Here is an 18,185-nt window from a genome sequence, read left to right as displayed (position 1 = left end):
ATGGAATTAGGAAATAACTCTAAAACAAGATAAGGTTACAGAGTTTAGAATATTGGCATCAGCCAAATGCTGGCCAAATGAGAAAAATAAAGGGATATGTCATTATTTGGAATCACGCAGTTCAGAAATAAGTACCACAAGAAACAGGATTAAGAAAACATTCACTTGGGGTCTTGGGTATTTATATTCCAGTTGTCAGGAGAAACGTATGGTACAAAGTGTGGGGACCTAAAAGCCCCACCTTGCATAGGTCTGAAAGGAAGTTACGGGGGGCATGGCCTGGCTTGCTTTGAAAGTCTGGAGAATACTTCCGCACTGCTGAGGAGTGCATGATCAATGCATGACCATCCTTAAGATACACCCTTGGGGGGGGATTTCCAGGTGCCTTTATAAGCTCTGTAACACCTGTAATAAATGAGTCCCTGCTTGACTAGACTCCCTGTTGCGTCTGAGTGTCCCCAGTACTGGGGGTGGCATGGGCTGGTGAACGGCGTGCTTACTCATCCCCAATCATCACTGTGCCAGGGGTCACTGGTTCAAACACCCGGCAGGAGCTTTCTTCCTAGGGGGGTTATGGGCACTTCCTACAGGAGGGAACAGGAGCTGAGAGTGGTGAGTTGAGGGAGCAACAATCTCTCTCTGCTTCTGCCCACTGTGGTCTTTATCTCACAACTTCCTCCTGTGGTTAAAGGACCCTACTCTGGGGCCTGCTTTGGTCCCCGAGTACTATGCATTTGTGTGGTCCTTGTTCAGCATCTGTCACCATAGGGTTACAGGACTCTTTCTGTTTGGCCTGGTGCTCCTTAAGGGCCAATCTGAGCCCACTCCCTGTGCTGGGAACAAGGGTCAACATGGAGTGATTGTTGGTATGTGCCTGAGCCTTAGTTTTTACGTCTGGCTGATATAAGGGGGCACTCTGATAATCAGCTCTGAAATGGCTGTAAGCTGTTCCACTCTGCCTGTCCTGGGGCCTCTATTAGTTCAACTATGGAGGGCTAGCAGTCCCATGCTGGTAGCATGTGGATGTGTGCATGCGTGCGTGTGCGTGTGGGTTTTGTGTTTGTGTATATGTAGATGTCTGTGGGTACATGTGCACATGTGCGCATATGCGTGTGAAGGCCAGAGTACAACCTCAGGTGCTGTTCACCTTGTTTTTTGAGATAAGGTCTATCACTGGCTTGGAACTCACGGATTAGGCTAGGCTGACTGGCCAGTGAGCTCCAGGGTCCACCTGTCTCCTCCCAGGTGCTGGGATTACAGATGTGTGCCACAAACCGAATATTTTTCGGGCTCTGGGGGTTGGACTCAGTTCCTCATGGACTTTACCAGTGGAGACATCTCTCTAGCTGCCTCCCTCATCTGTGAACATGTCTCACTTGTTGGCATTGCCCAAGACCTGTGGACTCACCTCAAAGTTGACATGTCCATTAGGAAGGCGGTTGGCACAGCCCTCGTTGAGGAAGTAGATGTCTTTGATGAGCAGGCTGAAGAAAGGGATGACAATCTAGAAGGGAGAGGGTACAGGTCAGCCCTCAGGTAGCCTGTCTGTGGGGTTGGCACAAGGCTGGAGGCAGCCTTGGCAGTAGCCCAGGCTCCCCAGGGACTTCTGATACAGCCCAGAAAGGCTTCTTGTCTGGAGAGCCTGGCTATCTCAGGTGCTCGTATGTTATATGGCCATTGGTCAGCATCCCATTACTGTGACAAGATTCTCGAGATAAGCAATTGCATTAGTTAATTGTCTCATCACTCTGACAAAAACCTGACAAAAGCAACTTAAGGAAGGAAGGGTTTATTGTGGATCCCAGTTTGAGGGTGCAGTCCATCATGACAGGGAAGGCATGGCAGCAGACATGTGAGGCAGCTGGTCACGTTGCATCTACGACCAGGAAACACAGAGAGATGAATGCTGATGCTCAGCTGTCTTTTTAAAAAAATTATTTTATGTGTATGAGTGTTATGTCTGCATGTAAGTGCACCCATGTTGTATAATGCATGTGGAGGACAGAAGAGGGTATTGGACCCCCTGGAACTGGAGTTATGGATGGTTGTTAGCTGCCATGTGGGTGCTGGGATTCAAACCCAGGTCTTCTGCAAGAGCAGTCAGTGTTCTTAACCACTGAGCCATTTCTCCAGCCCCTCGTTTTCTCTTTTGATTTCATCCAGGACCCTAGCCTATGGAATGATGCTGCCTATATTCAGGGTGGGTCTTCCCTCCTCAATTAAACCTCTCTAGAAGCTCCCTTATAGTTACAGAGGTGTGTTTCCATGGTGATTCTAAATCCCATCAAGTTGAAAAATCAAGACTAACATCACAGCAACATAAAGGAAGAAATGCTTATTTTGGCTCCTGGTTGCAGAGGTTCCAGCCCATGGTCAGCTGTCTCCATTGCTTTTTGGACCTGTGGCGAGGCAGTGTGTCATGGTACAGCAAAACTGCTCACTTCACAGAAGCAGGAAGTCGGGGGAGGGCAGGCCCATAGAGCACCAATATTTCCTTCAAGGGCATACCATCCCAGTGACCTAACTTCCTTCCACTGGGTCCCACCTCCTGAAGTATCTCTCATTAGCACCACAACTGGTGACCAGGCTTTACTTAGTGTACAGACATTTAGGGGAAGATTTAAGATCCAAATCTTATAACACAGACTAATGATCAAATGCTGGAGGGGACAATGTGCAAACCATAAAGTAGGTAAAGGATCCCTAGCTTTGGGGTTAGACCGTGCCCCCACCCCCAGGCCCCATTAGGCACCAGTGTTGACTGATTTACTACTGTGTATAGTAACACTCTCCTACCTGTTGGGGTCTGGTGAAAGATGCACAGTTACAACCCTTGAACGTCTCTTCCATCCCTCACTGGAGGGTCTTGTAGGACCTCCTGTGTCCCCATCCATAGGAGGGGGTCCACAGGCTCAGGACTCTGGCTCATGTGTCCCAGGAGCTGTGGGTCATATGAGCATACCATAGAATGGATAGGAGCTGTCTGTTCTGAGATGTTGCAGCTTCTTACTCTTTTTAAATTATTTAAGAATTTATCATCCCGTACCTTTCATGATCCTGGTGCACTGTGGTGGGACCAGAAGCAAAGGACCTTTGCTGTGTTTCCTGAATGGAGAGGCTTCTTAAGCCTGTCTCCGAAGGGCTCATGTGTGTCACTGTGTCTTGATGGCATGCTCTGCTGTCCCTGCTCCATCCCTGCTGCCTGCTACCTCTAAGGGAAGGGAGAGGAGAGCACCTACTGACTGCTGAGTCCTCTTCTCCCCAAGGAGCCTAAGTGACTCTGCCTTGCTGCTGTGCATTGAACTGCAGGATGGTCTGGGTACAGTTTGTGTAAAGACCTGCAGGGCTCATGTAGTGGAAGCTCAGACTTCAATGTGGTGATGTGGAGAGTTGGTGGAACCTTTAAGTAGACATTAGGTCACTGGGGGTATTGTCCTTGGGAGGAATTAATATAGTTTTTATGGGACCCAGGTCAGTTCTCCTCAGAGGGCTGTTATATTTTTAAAAAGAGTAAATCCCTCCCTGCTTTCTGGCTTCCTTTCTCTCCGTGTGCTCTCTCCCTCTTACACAGAGAGCCACTACGATACCATCTACCACATGACATGGTCCCAAGCTGAGCAGATATTGGTATCAAGCTCATAAACTCCAAAAGTATGATTGAAATAAATCTCTTTTCTTTATAAATTACCATGCCCCAGGTATTTTGTTATAGCTATGAATGAAAGGCTAATGAAATTATGTCTATGCAAAGGTATGCTCAAGCCTTAAACCCTGGTGACTATGTACCTGATCTTATTTGGAGATGGAGTTTTACTTGATATGATTGAACTAAGATGAGATTTTACTGAATTAGTGATAAATGTCCTTATAAAAAGAGGGAAGTGTGTACACTACAGTGAAGATGAAGGCAGAGACAAGGTGATGCTGCCTCGGTGACGGCTGAGGAACCTGGGGCCATCGGCTGGAAGAAGCGAGGACTCTCCCCAGAGCTTTTGGAAGTAGTGTGGCCTTGTTGACATGCTGACTTTTACCTTCTGATCTCTGGGACTGTGTGAGAGGATCCCTTCCTGTTGTCTATGGTGCCTTGGGGCTGTACTTTTTACAGTAGTCCCAGAGAACCAACACCCTCTATTCCCTTGACCTCTGCAGTAGGGCCAAGCTCCTACATACCTATATCCTCCTTTGGACCTGGATGGTAGACCCTGGCACTCCTGGTTTAGGGAGTTCTCAGAGCACCCATATCTAAGTTAAATGGAGCTTTGAGATGAGAACCCAGACACTGGCCACCTCACAAAGCACAAAGGTACTGGCAGCTCATCAGGAAGGGCAGGAGCAGAAGCTTGGTCCTCCATGTGGTGATGCAAAGGGGTGGTGGAGTCTTTAAGTGACCATTCAGTCATTGGGGATGCTATCCTTGGAGAGCAACAGGCCCTAGCTCCAGGTTCCCAATGCTGACCCCCTAGGCCAGGACTATACCTAGATTTAGTAGGGTGACAAACTTTCTTGTTTGCCCAGGGTTGAGGGATTTCTTAGCGTGCAGGACTTTCTTTGCTAAAACCATGATGGTCCTAGGCACACTGAATGAATTAGTTACCCTAGATTGATGTCATATAAGCATTTTCTCAGGTCTTTCCTGCTCCAGTGTTAGGGCTTCAGGGACACCAAGGGAGCATCAAACATCTATTCCTGATCTGTGATGGTTCATCTTCATTGTCCACTTGACTGGATTTAGAATCACCTAGGGATGTACCTCTGGGCAGCCTGTGAGGGTGTTTCTACCAGTGGGCGGTGTGTGAAGGTACTTCTTAGGAGACTTAACTGAGGAGGGGAGACCCACCCTGAAGTGGGTGGTATCATCCCAAGAGCTGGGGTCATGTACTGAATGAAAAGGAACAAAGCAGAGGGTGAGCTGAGCACCAGCATTCACCTCTCTGCTTCCTGACCATGGATGCAATGTGACCAGCTGCCTCATGTTCCTGCTGCCACTGCTAAGAGCTGCTCTCATGGCCACACTTCCCTACCACAATGGACTGTGTCCCCGAAAACCGTGAGCCAAAGCAACTCCCCCCTCCCTTGTATTGCTTCTTTTTTAAAATTTATTTTATTTTTTTAAATTTTATGTGTATGAGTGTATTTCCTACATGTTTGTGAGTGCACCCATGTCATGCAGTGCCGTGGAGGTCAGAAGAGGGCTTCGGATTCCCCTGGAACTGGAGTTAAGGACGATTTGTAGCCACCATGTGGCTGCTGGGAATCAAACCTGGGTCCTCTGCAAGAGCAGTCAGAACTCTTAACCACTGAGCCATCTCTCCAGCCCCTTATATCGCTTCTTATTGGGTTTTTGGTCACAGCAATGAGGAAATCAACACAGGACCCCAGTACAGTAAGAAACAGTTATAGGAATAACCTACAAAATGAGGATGGTGGAGGCTGGACAGTTGGCTCAGCAGTTAAAAGCACTGACTGCTCTTGCAGAGGACCTGATTCGATTCCTAGCACCCACGTGGCAGCTAACTACTGTTCATAACTCTGGCTTCAGGGGATCCAACACCCTCTTTTGACCTCTATGGGCATTGTACCACACAGATGCACCTACCCACATGCAGGCAACTGACTCACACACAAAAATAAATAAATAAATAAATAATAATTAATTTTAAAAAATGAGGATGGCTTGTCTGGGAAACCTTTGCTAATCTCTTCTCCCCACATCAGACTGGATTTAATCCATGTCTGTGCTCCTAAAGAGCCCTCTACTTATGTCCTTATCAAAAGCACATCAGTGGTATGCCTGAGAACTTCAGCTGTGTATAAGATCACATTTCCTCTTTACCTGGATCCTGGGAAGCAGGTCCATTTTACAGCTCAGAGAGGTTAAGAAACTTGTAGAGGTTCACAGAGCAGGAAGTAGCAGAAGTAGGACTGGGACTAAGTGGCCCCAGAGTCACGCCCTCCCTATTTCTTCACTGTGTAAGGGAAGGAGGCCTTGTCTGCCTCCTGGTGTTGAGCCCTTCCCCCGAAGACATAGAAACTGTCTATACAGATGTGGACTCTTTGTAATTGCAAAGCTAATGTCCTTGCTGTTTGGTCTTGAGATGGAACCCAGTCCAGTATGAAGGACAATAAAAGAAATTGGTTTGTGACAGACTTGGAGAGAGGGACGGATAGAAGCTGGCCACAGACAGGATGGAAGCATAAAGTGCCATGGCCACTGAGATCTGGTCTTCACAACATCAGCTAGGGTTCTAAGGAACTGAGATCCTCTCTTAAGTACACATCTATACATCATCAATCTGTCTATCATCTATCCACCCATCATCCATCCATCCATTAGCCATCTATTCCATCTATCCATCTATTCATTATGCATCTACCTATCATCCATGTATCCATCATCCATTTACCCATCATCCATCCATCCATCCACCCATCCTTTTATCTATCCTTCCTCCTTTTCTTTTCCATCCACACAGTATTCCCTGTGGGCCCAGTCCACGGTCCATATCTCTCTAGAAGCTACAAGAGAACGCACTTAAGTGAATGCACATTGTAAGTCATTCACCTACATCCCCAGACCTAAAGACACAGCATCCCGGCATTCCAGAGCTGGAAGTGGATTCATGAAGTTCCAGTCTGTCTATTCTGCCACATGACATTCTTGCCTCAGTATGGGTAAGAGAAAAATAGTGCTGAGAGCTAGCGTTTCAGGAGGGTCTAGGAAGGGTGAAACCTCTGACTTTGGGGTCTTCTCTCTTACCTTCTCCCGGCTGCTGTGGGCAGTCAGAGAGCGGTGGGCTGCCCCTCGAAGGGCTGTCCTGTAGTTGCAGAAATTCCCCGTTGGGTCCATCTGGTGCTGGAAGACAGGGAGGCATCTGAGCAGTTCTGTCCAGAGACCAGCTGGCCACATCCCTTGGCCTGTAGCCCTGTTTACCTCCAGAATGAAAAACTTGGCTGTCTTCACTTTGGCCCAAGTCTTCTTCAGCCTGGAGACGGGGCTCATGTTCATACCAGCTGGAAGAAGGAGTGCAGGCTGGGAGGGCTCCTCCAGCTCCCACGGGCAAGGAGGCCTCAGTATGTCCCAACCAGGGCTGAGGTTGCAGTGGCCTCAATCTCCCAGCCAAAGGGTAGGTGGGTGGGCAGGTGCTGGTTCACCTTCTATTGAGGTAGACTTGGGTATACGCCGACTCTGACCCTGTCCCAACCACATGGGCCCACTTTGGTTCAGTACCTGCTTTGGTCCCCTCATTCTCTCTGGCTCAGGGCACATACTGCCCTACCTTTCCCATGCACCTCAAGGGGGCTGAATTTTCCTTCTGTAGTCTCTGGGGCAGGGACATGAACTGCTGGCTACTCATCCCATACATACTCATGGCAGAGGAGGGACCTGTCCTGCACCCCACCTGCTGGCTGTGCCCACTCCCACCTCTCTGGCAGGGAGGGTCCTCACACAGGAAGCTCCAGGCCCAGGCCAGTTCACTCACAGATAATGGCCATGAGGGAGTTGAAGTTGCCGATGTTGAAGCACTCACGGGCCACATCAATGAAGAACTCGATCACCTGAGCCCTCTGCTTCTTCTTGGCTGGCTAAGGACAGGATACCAGAGCCTCAGTGGTCCTGTGTTCCTCTGCTGTGCTGATCAGACACCCCACCCAACCAGCATGATCCTCTTGGCCTTCTCTAAGCCCATTTCACAGCTGAGAAACATGAAGTCCATGGTGTCAGGGCTCTTGGGAGCACAGCCTGCACAGTCCACAGGTGTGGAAGGCAGATGGGGCCCAATGGGCCAGAAGCCACCTGCAGCACTGGAGGGGCTGTGAGCCATCTTCAAGATGGTGCTCCCCCAAGGCCTCACTTCTACTGGAAGCCAAGAGCATCGCCGTTCCTTTCTTCCCTGCACTGAGCTTGCTCTCCTCACTGGGGGCCATACAAGGGTCTGGGCTCTGTTCTGTTCTGTGGGCTGCCCCTCTACTGCTTTTTATCAAAATCCCTCCCACAGGGCTAGAGAGATAGAGCAGTAGTTAAGAACCCTGACTGCTCTTGCAGAGGACCCGGGTTTGGTTCCCAGCACCCACATGGCAGCTTACAACCTTCCGGAACTCCAGTTTCAGGGAATCTGACACCTTCTTCTGACCTCTATGGGCACTGCATGGCATGGGTGCACTTACACACAGGCAGGCAATATACTCATTCATATAACAAAGTAAAATAATAAAATTTTTTTTTGTTCTTTTTGAGACAGAGTCTCCCTGTAGTCTGTAGCCCCAGCTGGCCTGGAACTCACTATGTAGACCAGGCTGGTCTTAAAGTCACAGAGATCCACCTGCCTCTGCCTCCCAAGTGCTGGGACTAAAGGCATGTGCTACCATGTCCAGCAAAATAATAAAATATTTTAAAAAACTCCACCCACAACAGGGGGCATTAATGCATGTCTCAAAAAGGCCAAAAAAATTCTGTAGAATTTTAAAAATATTTTATTTATTTTTATTTTATGAGTGTAAGTGTATTGCCTGCTTGTGTGTAAGTGCACCCGTGTTGTGCAATGCCCTTGGAGGTCAGAAGAGGGTGTTGGATCCCCTGGAGTTGTAGTTACCGATGGTTGTCAGCTGCCATGTGGGTGCTGGGAACAGAACCTAGGTCCTCTGCAAGAGCAGTGAGGCATCTCTCCAGTCCATGATTAAGTTTTGAAAAATTATAGTTCATAATTTTTACATTCAGAAAGTGATTTAAAAAAAAACGCTTCACTGGAAATTGGTGTCTGGGTAAAACCATTCAAGTCACTCAGAACACAAAATGATCACATTCAAAGCAAGACTGACAGAGTGAGACTTGTTTAGATAACTCGCACTTTCCAAGTATCATTTGCTAATTGCACAAACAACAGCATATCTTTAGATTATTCTGAATATACTAAATTTAAAAAATAATGGGGACTTGGTATTCAACAAAATAAAGAACTTAGGAATAGATTTATTTTGAATCTCATCTTTGGTCTAGACTTTTTATGTGCAATTTTGCAGGTCTTAAAGTTTGGACCATTTTTATCTCTAAGTCCTGGCAAGCTAAACAACCAGATTGCTGGAAGCAGACAGACCCAGACCGAGGCACAAAGCAGCCTACTCCTCAGCAAACAGTCTGACTTCCTCTGTGGCTTTGGCTGGTGGATTCATCCTGAGCTCTACCTAGAAGGGACATTTCAGTAGTGGGAAGAGGTGAACCTGGGCTGGGAGGGGATTTCGGCCAAGCCCTGGGCTTGTGGATGGATGGTCAGGACTTAAGCCATCTTTCTAACCTTCAGGTGGCCTCTGGCCGGCAGGCCAGGCCAAGCAGTTTTCCTACTCACCATGCAGATCTCAGTGGCCACAAGGTAACACAGTCTGTTGAACCATTTCACATACGCTTCCACGTTGTTCGTCTTATCACTGAAGCAGGGCTAGGAAAGACACATGGGCTGAGTGTCCTTGTTGATGACTTTTTAGAACATAGAATATGGTCATGGTCCTTATAGACAACTTGGACAATGTGATGATCTCAAAGTTACCCAGAAACACCAGTTGGTGTTGGTCTTGGTCTTTTTCTTATATACGTAAGTCCCTGAGTTCATCCTCAGCATCACAGCAGGGGTGGGGAGACATAGAGGAAGGCTGGGGTATAGTTCTGTGCTATGGTGCATACTCAGCACATGGGAGGCCTGGGTTCCTTTGACAGCACCAAATGATGCATGAATGCATGAATAATACAGTTGTAATTCAAAGTGATGGGTATGTACACAGAGAATAGATCATTATTATTCATAGATTATGCATTTGCAAATTTGCCTAAATTTATTTTTCTTTAAATTTATCATTTTTTATTTTATGTGTATAAGTGTATTGCCTGCATGTATGTAAGTGCACCCATGTCATACAATGCTTGTGGAAGTCAGAAGAGGGTGTCAGATTTCCTTGGAACTGGAGTTCTGGATGGTTGTTAGCTGCCATGTAGGTGCTGGGACTCAAACCTGGGCCCTCTGCAAGAGCAGCTAGTGCTCTTAATCTCTGACCCAACTCTTCAGGTCCTTAAATTGTATTTGTAATTCCAATAGCTTGTATCTCTTTCTAGTTATTGGTGCACAGGCATAGAGAGGCAAAGTATTTGAGCCAGTCAACTTACTAAGTATTTCCAGCCGAGGTTGGACTAAGGGAAGTTGTGCTATCTCATTTGGCTCCTACTGTGAGAAGGATCCTTCCCCATCTAGTCATCGTTTTTTCTTTCATTTTTGAGCTTCTTTGGAGGGGGAGTATTTGAGCATTTCAAAAAGTTTCCAAGCATAGTACTGAGTGAGATCTTTTGTTCTGAAGCACACAAAGGCTATGGTATATCCTATAGAGAAAATATGTGCTAGATAACCTCCATTCATCTATGAATTATATAGATACACAAACTTGTAGATACATATTTTCTTTTTGTGGTGCTGGGGCTGAAACCCAGGGCCTTGTGCATGCTAGGCAAGCCCTCCATCACTAGTCTGTACTCTCAGCCCCAGGCATGACGAGTTCTGCTTGGCTCCTTGCCATGAGTTCAATGTTAATCAGCAATACACACATATTAGATAAGGTGTCTTTTGACATAAGCACATAAAACAAGGTTGAGTGTTGGTTGCTTATAGAAAATGTTGACATGAGAAGTTTCAGGAATCTAATGCTGTATGTCCCCTAGGCAGTGACTTAGGATTTGCTAAGTCATGTTTGTGATGGCATTCTAGAACATAATTACTGTGAATAATGAGAATCAACTCTATAAATGTATGTATCTATGCAGATATGTATTTCCATAAGTTTCCACTTGAGCCTTTTCTTGGGTCATAAAATATTTGGAGAAATAGTTTTTAAGTTGATGCAGAACATTCCATATGTGGTACATACATGTGCCATCATTTGAAAGATTAAACTTGTGGCTGGAGAGATGGCTCATCAGTTAAGAGTACTGGCTACTCTTGTAGGGGACCCAGCTTTGGTTCCAGCACTCACATGGCAGCTAACAACTGCCAGTAACTCCAGTTCCAGGGAATCTGATGCCCTCTTCTGATCTCTGTGGGCACTGCATGACACAGGTGCACTTACATACATACAGACAATATACTCAAACATAAAAATAAAAACAATAAATAACATTTAAAAGGATTAAAATTTAAGTTAATTAAATGTGTATGTTAAAACTTCCAGGATAATTTTCAATAAATAGGGGGGAAAGATGGAATTGGGGCCCTGTTAGTTAAAAAAAAGTTAAAGAAGGGAGGAAAAAGAAATTGGAAAATAAGAGAATGAGTATCACAATAGAAGTCACTGAGAAAAATTTTTGTAGAGCAGTAATTATAACAAACCACTGTGATTAAAAAAATCCTCCTTCTTGTCCTTTTCAGTCAAGGAGACGAATTTACATAACAGAAAATTGCATATGCAATAAATATAGCACAGCTATTCAGAGGACCCTGACTTATGATGGTTCAACAATAAGTTTTTAATTTTATGGTGGTCTTATCAGAATGCGAACCCACGAAAAGACAAGAAGCACCTGCAACATTTAGACAAAAGATTTGAAGACAAAACATATTGTATGGGGGAAAAGCATGACAGAAGAGATTAAGGGAAAATACACAGTCATAAGAGGTTCAATGTATAAGGCAAATGTAATGAGTCTAAATTTGTTTGTGCTATGTAACATGTCTTCAAAATAAGGAGGTAGGCCTGGTGAGTTGGTAAAGTGCCTCCTGTGCAAGCACGAAGACCCGAGTCCAATCCCCAGAACCATCTAAAAAGCCAAGCTTGGTGACGCTTGTGACCCCAGCACTGGAGAGATGGAGACAGGAGGATATGGTTGCTTGATGGCTAGTCAACATGGCCTAACTGGGAAGCTCCAGGCCAATCAATGGGAGACTCTGTCACAGAATAAACAAGGTGGACCACTCCTGAGGAATGATACTGAGCTTGACTGCTGACCTCTACATGTATATTCATACACGTGCATGTGCACTTACATACATGAACACATATCCACATGCACACACACACACACACACAGATATACACTATGGAGGCAAAAGTCATCATAAAGGTTCCCCGGGTGTGGTGGTACACAACTTTAATCCCAGCACTTGGGAGGTAGAGGCAGGAAGATCAGGAAATTCAAAGCCAGCCTCAGCTACATAGTGAGTTCAAGCCCAGCCTGGGCTATATGAGACCCTGTCAGAGAGAGAGAGAGAGAGAGAGAGAGAGAGAGAGAGAGAGAGAGAGAAATGCCAGAGACCACTGGATCCAAACAGAGCATTTGAGAACAGACCTACATAGAAATTTGACAGCTGTTCAAGTGACGGAAGTCAAAGCAAAGTAGGAAGGTAAAGGACATAAATAATGGTACAGAAACTAGTGTTGTCTGAAAGAAAGAAAAAGAAAATGAATCTCTAACTGAAGCCATATGCACAGAATGATTTTTAGATAAAAATGTAAAAAGAAACATAGTAGATTATTTTCATTACCTGAGAGGAAGTGGGAGGATTTATTACCCTCCAAACAAAGCCATAAAGAAAAAAAGTAGTAAATTTGATCAGGGTTAGCAAAGAACATCTGTCCACCAAAAGTCATCATAATGGGATGAAAAGCAAACCAGGGCTAGTGAGATGGCTCAGCAGGTAAAGGCACTTGTGCCAAGCCTGATAATGTGAGTTTGATCCCTGGAACCCACATGGTGGAAGGAGAGAACCAACTCCCATGAGTTGTCCTCTGACCTCCACATATATGCTCTGCCCTATATAAATAAATGTAATTTTTTAAAAAAGAAAAAAACACTCAGCTGGAAGAAGGGACTCTGACAAGGATTGTCACTCGTACATATTTCAAAACAAAATTCCTTAAGAAAAAGAACAAAGCGCCAATAGAAAACATGGCCAAAAAAAGCCAGAAACAGGCCATGTTACAGAGGAGGGAACCAGAAGGGCTGCCATGCACAAGATGATGCTCAGTTTCCAGTGTTTTGAGGATGTGGAGTGAAAACACTTCCCCGTTGGGAGTGTAAATGGATGCAGCCTCACCCAGAGTCTCAGGGGAAGGTCCCCCTGCCTATCCCAGGGTGCAGGAATTACCCTTCCCCGCTATACCAATTAGCAGCAGTTTGAAGTGTGCTTTTTAGGGACTCCTGGGGTCCCTGATACTCTTTCAGGACACAGCTGTTGCGGGGGGGGGGGAGCGCTATGCTGGTACACACGGAGGTCATTTAAATTATATTAAATCTCAGTCCTTGAGTACACACATTTTCACATTTGATGTGACAAACAGGGCCGAGCACAAAGCTCTTCGGCTGTGCACCCAGGGATGACACTTGTCTTAAGGGCGAGCTGAACTGACCACTGTTTTCACCGAATGTCATTTCTACTTGAAGAGACAGGGAAACTCATTATTCAGACTTGGGTGTTTGGCTGATGTGTTCTTGATAAGGAAGAAAACAAACCTGTCACTGTCAGGAAAACAATTCGCAGCATTTGTTGCCAGTGAAAAAAGTTCAAGTATTGAAGAGAAAACATTTGTCCACCTGTGAGCTTGCTGGCTTCTCGGCACTCAAGACTTTTTCACGCTTCCCCTCCCTCTCCTCTTCCCCCGCTTTCTCTTTTCTCATCCCTCCCCCTCCCTCCTCTCTGTCTCTTTCCTACTTCCCTCCCTCTCCTCCTCTGTCTGTCTGTCCTTTCCCTGCCCTGTCTTCTTTCTCCTCTCCCTCCCCTGCCCCTTCTTTTTCCCTCCCCTTTTCCTCTTTTTCCCTCATCCCTCCCCCTCCCTCCTCCTCTCCCCAGCTCCCTTCTCTTTCCCCTCCCCTCCCCCCATTTTTCTCCCTCCTCCCTCTCTGACCTTCCCTATCTCGCCCCATTCCTCTCCCTCCTCCCCTCCCCGTCCTTCGTCCTCTCCATCCACATCTCTCCCCTCTCTTTGCAGTGCTGGGGATGGAACCCGGTGCTGCTCATGCTGGGCAGCACTGGAGCTGCAACTGTTCCCTCCCTTAAAACAAACTAACAAAGAGGCTCAGCTCAGGAGTTGTGCTGATGAACATGAGTTATTGCATAACAAAACGCTCCAACGTTGGGATCTGCTTTACTTAGTGTCTCCATATTTCCCGAATGACCAACGTTTGGTATTACAAAAACACTATTCAAGGTTCATGACAGTCCAATGGATGTCACCATGTATGGAAGTCTCACTGAGAAGTTCCCAGATCTCACATCAGAGTCCTTGAGTCAGTAGGTGTTGAATTTTAGTGTTTGTATTCACCATGAGTTCTCACAAATATCTCCAAACATCAAACATTCCTCAAATTCCCAACTACTTGTTTGTGAGGTTAGAGTTTTCTTTCTTTCTTTCTTTTTTTTTTTTTTTTCCTGCCAATACTGGGGATTGAACCAAGGGCCCTGAAAATGCTAAGTAAGTGCTTTACCACTGAGTTGTATCACCAGCCTTCTAGATTCTTCTCAAATCAAATGATATGTATCAAGACATTGAGGACAAAACTTGATAAGAAAGAGAACCAGGCTGCCTTCTATGCAATCAACCATTAACAGAAATTTGTAAAGATATAAGATGTTGGGGCTGGAGCACTGACCTAATAGTTAAGAGCACTGACTGCTCTTCCAGAGGGTCCTGGTTCAGTTCCCAGCACCTACATGGTGGCTAACATCTGTCCATAACTCCAGTTCCAGGGGATCCAATGCCCTGTTCTGGCCTCTTTCGGTACCAGGCACACAGGCAAACCACTCACACACATAAAATAAAAATAAATAAACTATTTTTTTTAAAAAAAATCACTCTTCTCAGTCATTTTCTATTTCAGAAAAGTTATTTTTATAAAATGTTATAAAATAAAACTATGCGCATATAATAACTTATTATTTGTGAGTATTTTTAAAAGATATCAGGCTTTTTTCTTTTCTTTTTCTTTTTAAGACAGGTTCTCATGTAGCCTAGATTGGTCTCAAACCTGCTATGCAGCCAAGGATGGCTGTGATGATGCAGCACTCCTGAGTGCTGGGGTTACAGGAATACATCACCATACCTGGAGTAGGGCTTCGTGAAAGGCAAGCATTCTACCAACTGAGCTACATCCCCAGCCAAAAGTTCCAGATTTATTTTTGGTTGCTAGTTTCATATGTCTCAAAAATTATAACTTTTATGCTAATGCAATAGAACCAAAAGTTCTTTAAGGCCCTCAATAATTTTTAAGAGTGTAACGGGAATCTGAAATGACTGAGCTGAAAACATTTGAAAAGCGAAATCCTGGAGAAAACGCACACCCATATATATTAGGAAGGATGTGTAAGAATGATCCAGCACGGGACTGGAGAGGCGGCTTAGTGGTTAAGAGCTTGTACTCTTAACCACTCTTGCAGAGGATTAGAATTTGGCTCTAGCATCCATGTGGGACAACTCACAGCCACCTGTAACTCTAGCTCCAGGGGTGCTGACACCCTCTTCTGGCATCTAAGAGCACCTGTACTCACATGCACACACATAAAAATTAAACAGTCCTCTAGCTGGTCATAGTGGCCCCAGCTTGTAGTTCTATTTGAGAGACTGATGTAGGAGGATTACTTGAGTCCAAGTGTCTGATACCAGCCTGAGAAACAGTGAAAACCCATCTCAAACAATACAAAACAATAACCACAAAACTCCTTTCTTAGCCACGTCTCTCGGTGCTTCTGCCCAGCCCCATGGCTGGCTCCCCAGAATAACTCGCATTCTTAGAGATTGTTTGCACAGATACAACACAGATGTGTCCCAAAGCTTTCTTTATCTGTCATTTTATAGTCACACATTCTCATCAGCTTCTACGAGAACAGCCAGCGTTCTTAACTGCTGTGAGCTATCTCTCCGGCCGCTCTTTATCTGTCATTTTATAGTCACACATTCTCATCAGCCTCTCTCTCTCTCTCTCTCTCTCTCCCTCCCTCCCCCTCCCTCCCTCCCTTCTCTGGTTGCTCCACACCTAAACGCTGCCTTTTAGGCTTTTTAAATAATCACACTATTATTAATAATAATTTATTATTTTTTGGCAGGGTCTCACTATGTATCCTTGGCTAGTCTCGAACTCAGAGATCTACCTGTCTCTGCTTTCCTAGTTCTGGGATTAAAGGTGTGCACCACCAGCAGCTGTAAGAGTGTCACATTCTATCGATGAAGGTATTGTATTCTTTAATCCAGTCTCTGTGAATGACAAGGTCATTTGCTTGTCTTTGGTCACAATAAATGCCATGTATTCCAAATATCTTTATGTGTGTATCTCTGTGTACATGAATGTGTATATTTGTAGGATAAATTACTAGATGGGGAACATTACTAGGTAGGTGTACATTTGCTTATTTGGTGCCTTCCTGCTTGGGAGGCAAGCTCTCCACCTACCCTTGAGCTCCAGCCTAGCCCAAGGCTACACATCTGTATTGTGGATGTCTCAGCTCACCTACCCCACAAAGTCGAAAAGTCTTGTGTCCTGTACCAATGGCTTAGAGAGCCTTGTTTCCCTCCACAGCCATTGTGTGTCTATCCTAAGATGCCATCCTTGCTTGTCTGAGAGACAAAAAGACAATTATATACCACAGCATTAAATTTGTGTTTCTTTTATTATGGTCCAGGTGTAAGACAGGATATTTCCAGCTCTTGCTTGGATCTAACCAGTTGACATCCTACCCTGGTGGCTAGGTCCCTAGAAGAGAAGGACTTGCTCCAAATCCAGATGTGTGGAAACTAATCCCTAGGGATTCAGGTTCTACTTAATCAGTTCTCAATTTACCCCCTGCTGGGGGCACCAGCTGGCGCTTCCCCGATTGACCACTGGAGGGCACCCGCGACCACTGAAACAGACCCTAGGACCGCAGGTTCTGAGCGCTGGGAGGTGCACCTTCTCCCACTCAGGGACGCAGGATTCAAAGCACGCACAGAGACAGCTGGGCTCCCCGGCCTCTGCCCTGAAGGGTATGTCCAGTCCAATCTCCATCTGAGCTGGAGGGTGCCTTTCAAGCCCTCCCATCTCGCTCAGGGTCGTATCAAGGGATGCCCTCCAACTCTCCCCCATGGTGGATGCCACTGGGTGAAGACCACTGTTGGGTCAGCCCTTCCAAGTAGCTTTACCTTTGTGCTGGCCAGAGGGTCCTTGTTCACAAAAGCCTGGACAAACTCTTCGGGCCCAATGTGTCGCAGTCGTTCCTGAGAGGGAAGGAAGAAGAGTCGGAAAAGAGGGAAGGTGTGGGGAGGGGGTGCAAGCTGGGAAGCAGTAAAGGCACTGTAGGGGTGTCTCTGCCCCTACCTCCTGTCTCTCCGTGGGTCCTTTGGCCTTTGCACCACCAGGTGCTAGGGACTAGGCTGGCGGATCCCCTTTTTACTAGCTTAAAGGAGGGCTTAGGTGCTGCTCTGGAAAGCTAGAGAGCACAGTGTGTGGTGTGTGTGGTGTGTGTGGTGTGTGTGGGGTGTGTGGGGTGTGTGTATGTGTGTGTATGTGTGTGTGTGTGTGTGTGTGTGTTCTTGATGGAGAAATTGAGGGCTCAGGTGGGAAAGTCCCTAAGCCTGGGAAGAACTCTGTGTGGCATCAGAGCCAGAGTCTGAACCCAGTACCTCTGCCCACGACCTAGACCCCCAGGCAGGTAGGCCAGGGGCTGACAACACCAACCCTTCTGTCCCAGGCCCAAGAATGCTGAGGGACTGCTCCAGTTCTACAGATGCCCACTGGTCACTGAGTCTGGGTCCTGGGTCCTGGGCTGCACTGAGATCAGGAAGGGCAGATGGGATGGGGGGGGGGGACTGGCTACTTCCAAATGCTCTTTTCCCTGGGTCCCACTCACCAGCTCCACGTGGGTCAGCTGCTGGGCCAGTGTGTAGGGGTCGCTGCAGACCCCTAGGAGCTCCCTATGGATGGAGGCTGGTGGCTTGGTCTTGTAGGAGATGGGCTTGTCTGCCCCTAACAGGCCTTGTGTTCCCTGGCCCAGTGATGCCAACTTCTGGTGCAGAGCCTGTAGGAGCTGGTGCATCCTGTTCCGGTAGGCCTGGGGTAGAGGTGGGGGGAGAGGGCAGTCAAGCCAGAATACCCATACCTCAACTTCAACCCCAGCCTGTAGGCTCCTCCCTTGCTCCAGAGTAAGTGTGTGTGTGTGTGTGTGTGTGGGTGTGTGTGTGTGTGTGTGTGT

General features: G+C 46.5%; 1 protein-coding gene across 3 annotated transcripts in view; it reads right to left on the bottom strand.

The window, feature by feature from the left end:
* Rasgef1c (RasGEF domain family member 1C) overlaps positions 1–18,185 on the bottom strand; it is a 90,050-nt gene that overhangs the window by 9,057 nt on the left and 62,808 nt on the right. For all 3 annotated transcript variants that reach the window (XM_008852236.2, XM_008852237.3, XM_029555632.1), the window contains exons 5-11: positions 17,844–18,044; positions 17,137–17,211; positions 9,342–9,431; positions 7,482–7,584; positions 6,932–7,011; positions 6,758–6,853; positions 1,409–1,504 (exon numbers count right to left, since the gene is read on the bottom strand). In XM_008852236.2, coding sequence (XP_008850458.1) covers positions 1,409–1,504; positions 6,758–6,853; positions 6,932–7,011; positions 7,482–7,584; positions 9,342–9,431; positions 17,137–17,211; positions 17,844–18,044 — 741 coding nt within the window. The remainder of the gene's footprint in view (positions 1–1,408; positions 1,505–6,757; positions 6,854–6,931; positions 7,012–7,481; positions 7,585–9,341; positions 9,432–17,136; positions 17,212–17,843; positions 18,045–18,185) is intronic.

The sequence above is a fragment of the Nannospalax galili genome, unplaced genomic scaffold (genome assembly GCF_000622305.1).
Source record: "Nannospalax galili isolate Female #2095 unplaced genomic scaffold, S.galili_v1.0 scaffold1206, whole genome shotgun sequence".
NCBI lineage: Eukaryota > Metazoa > Chordata > Mammalia > Rodentia > Spalacidae > Nannospalax > Nannospalax galili.
This window is presented reverse-complemented; position numbering and strand designations above follow the sequence as displayed.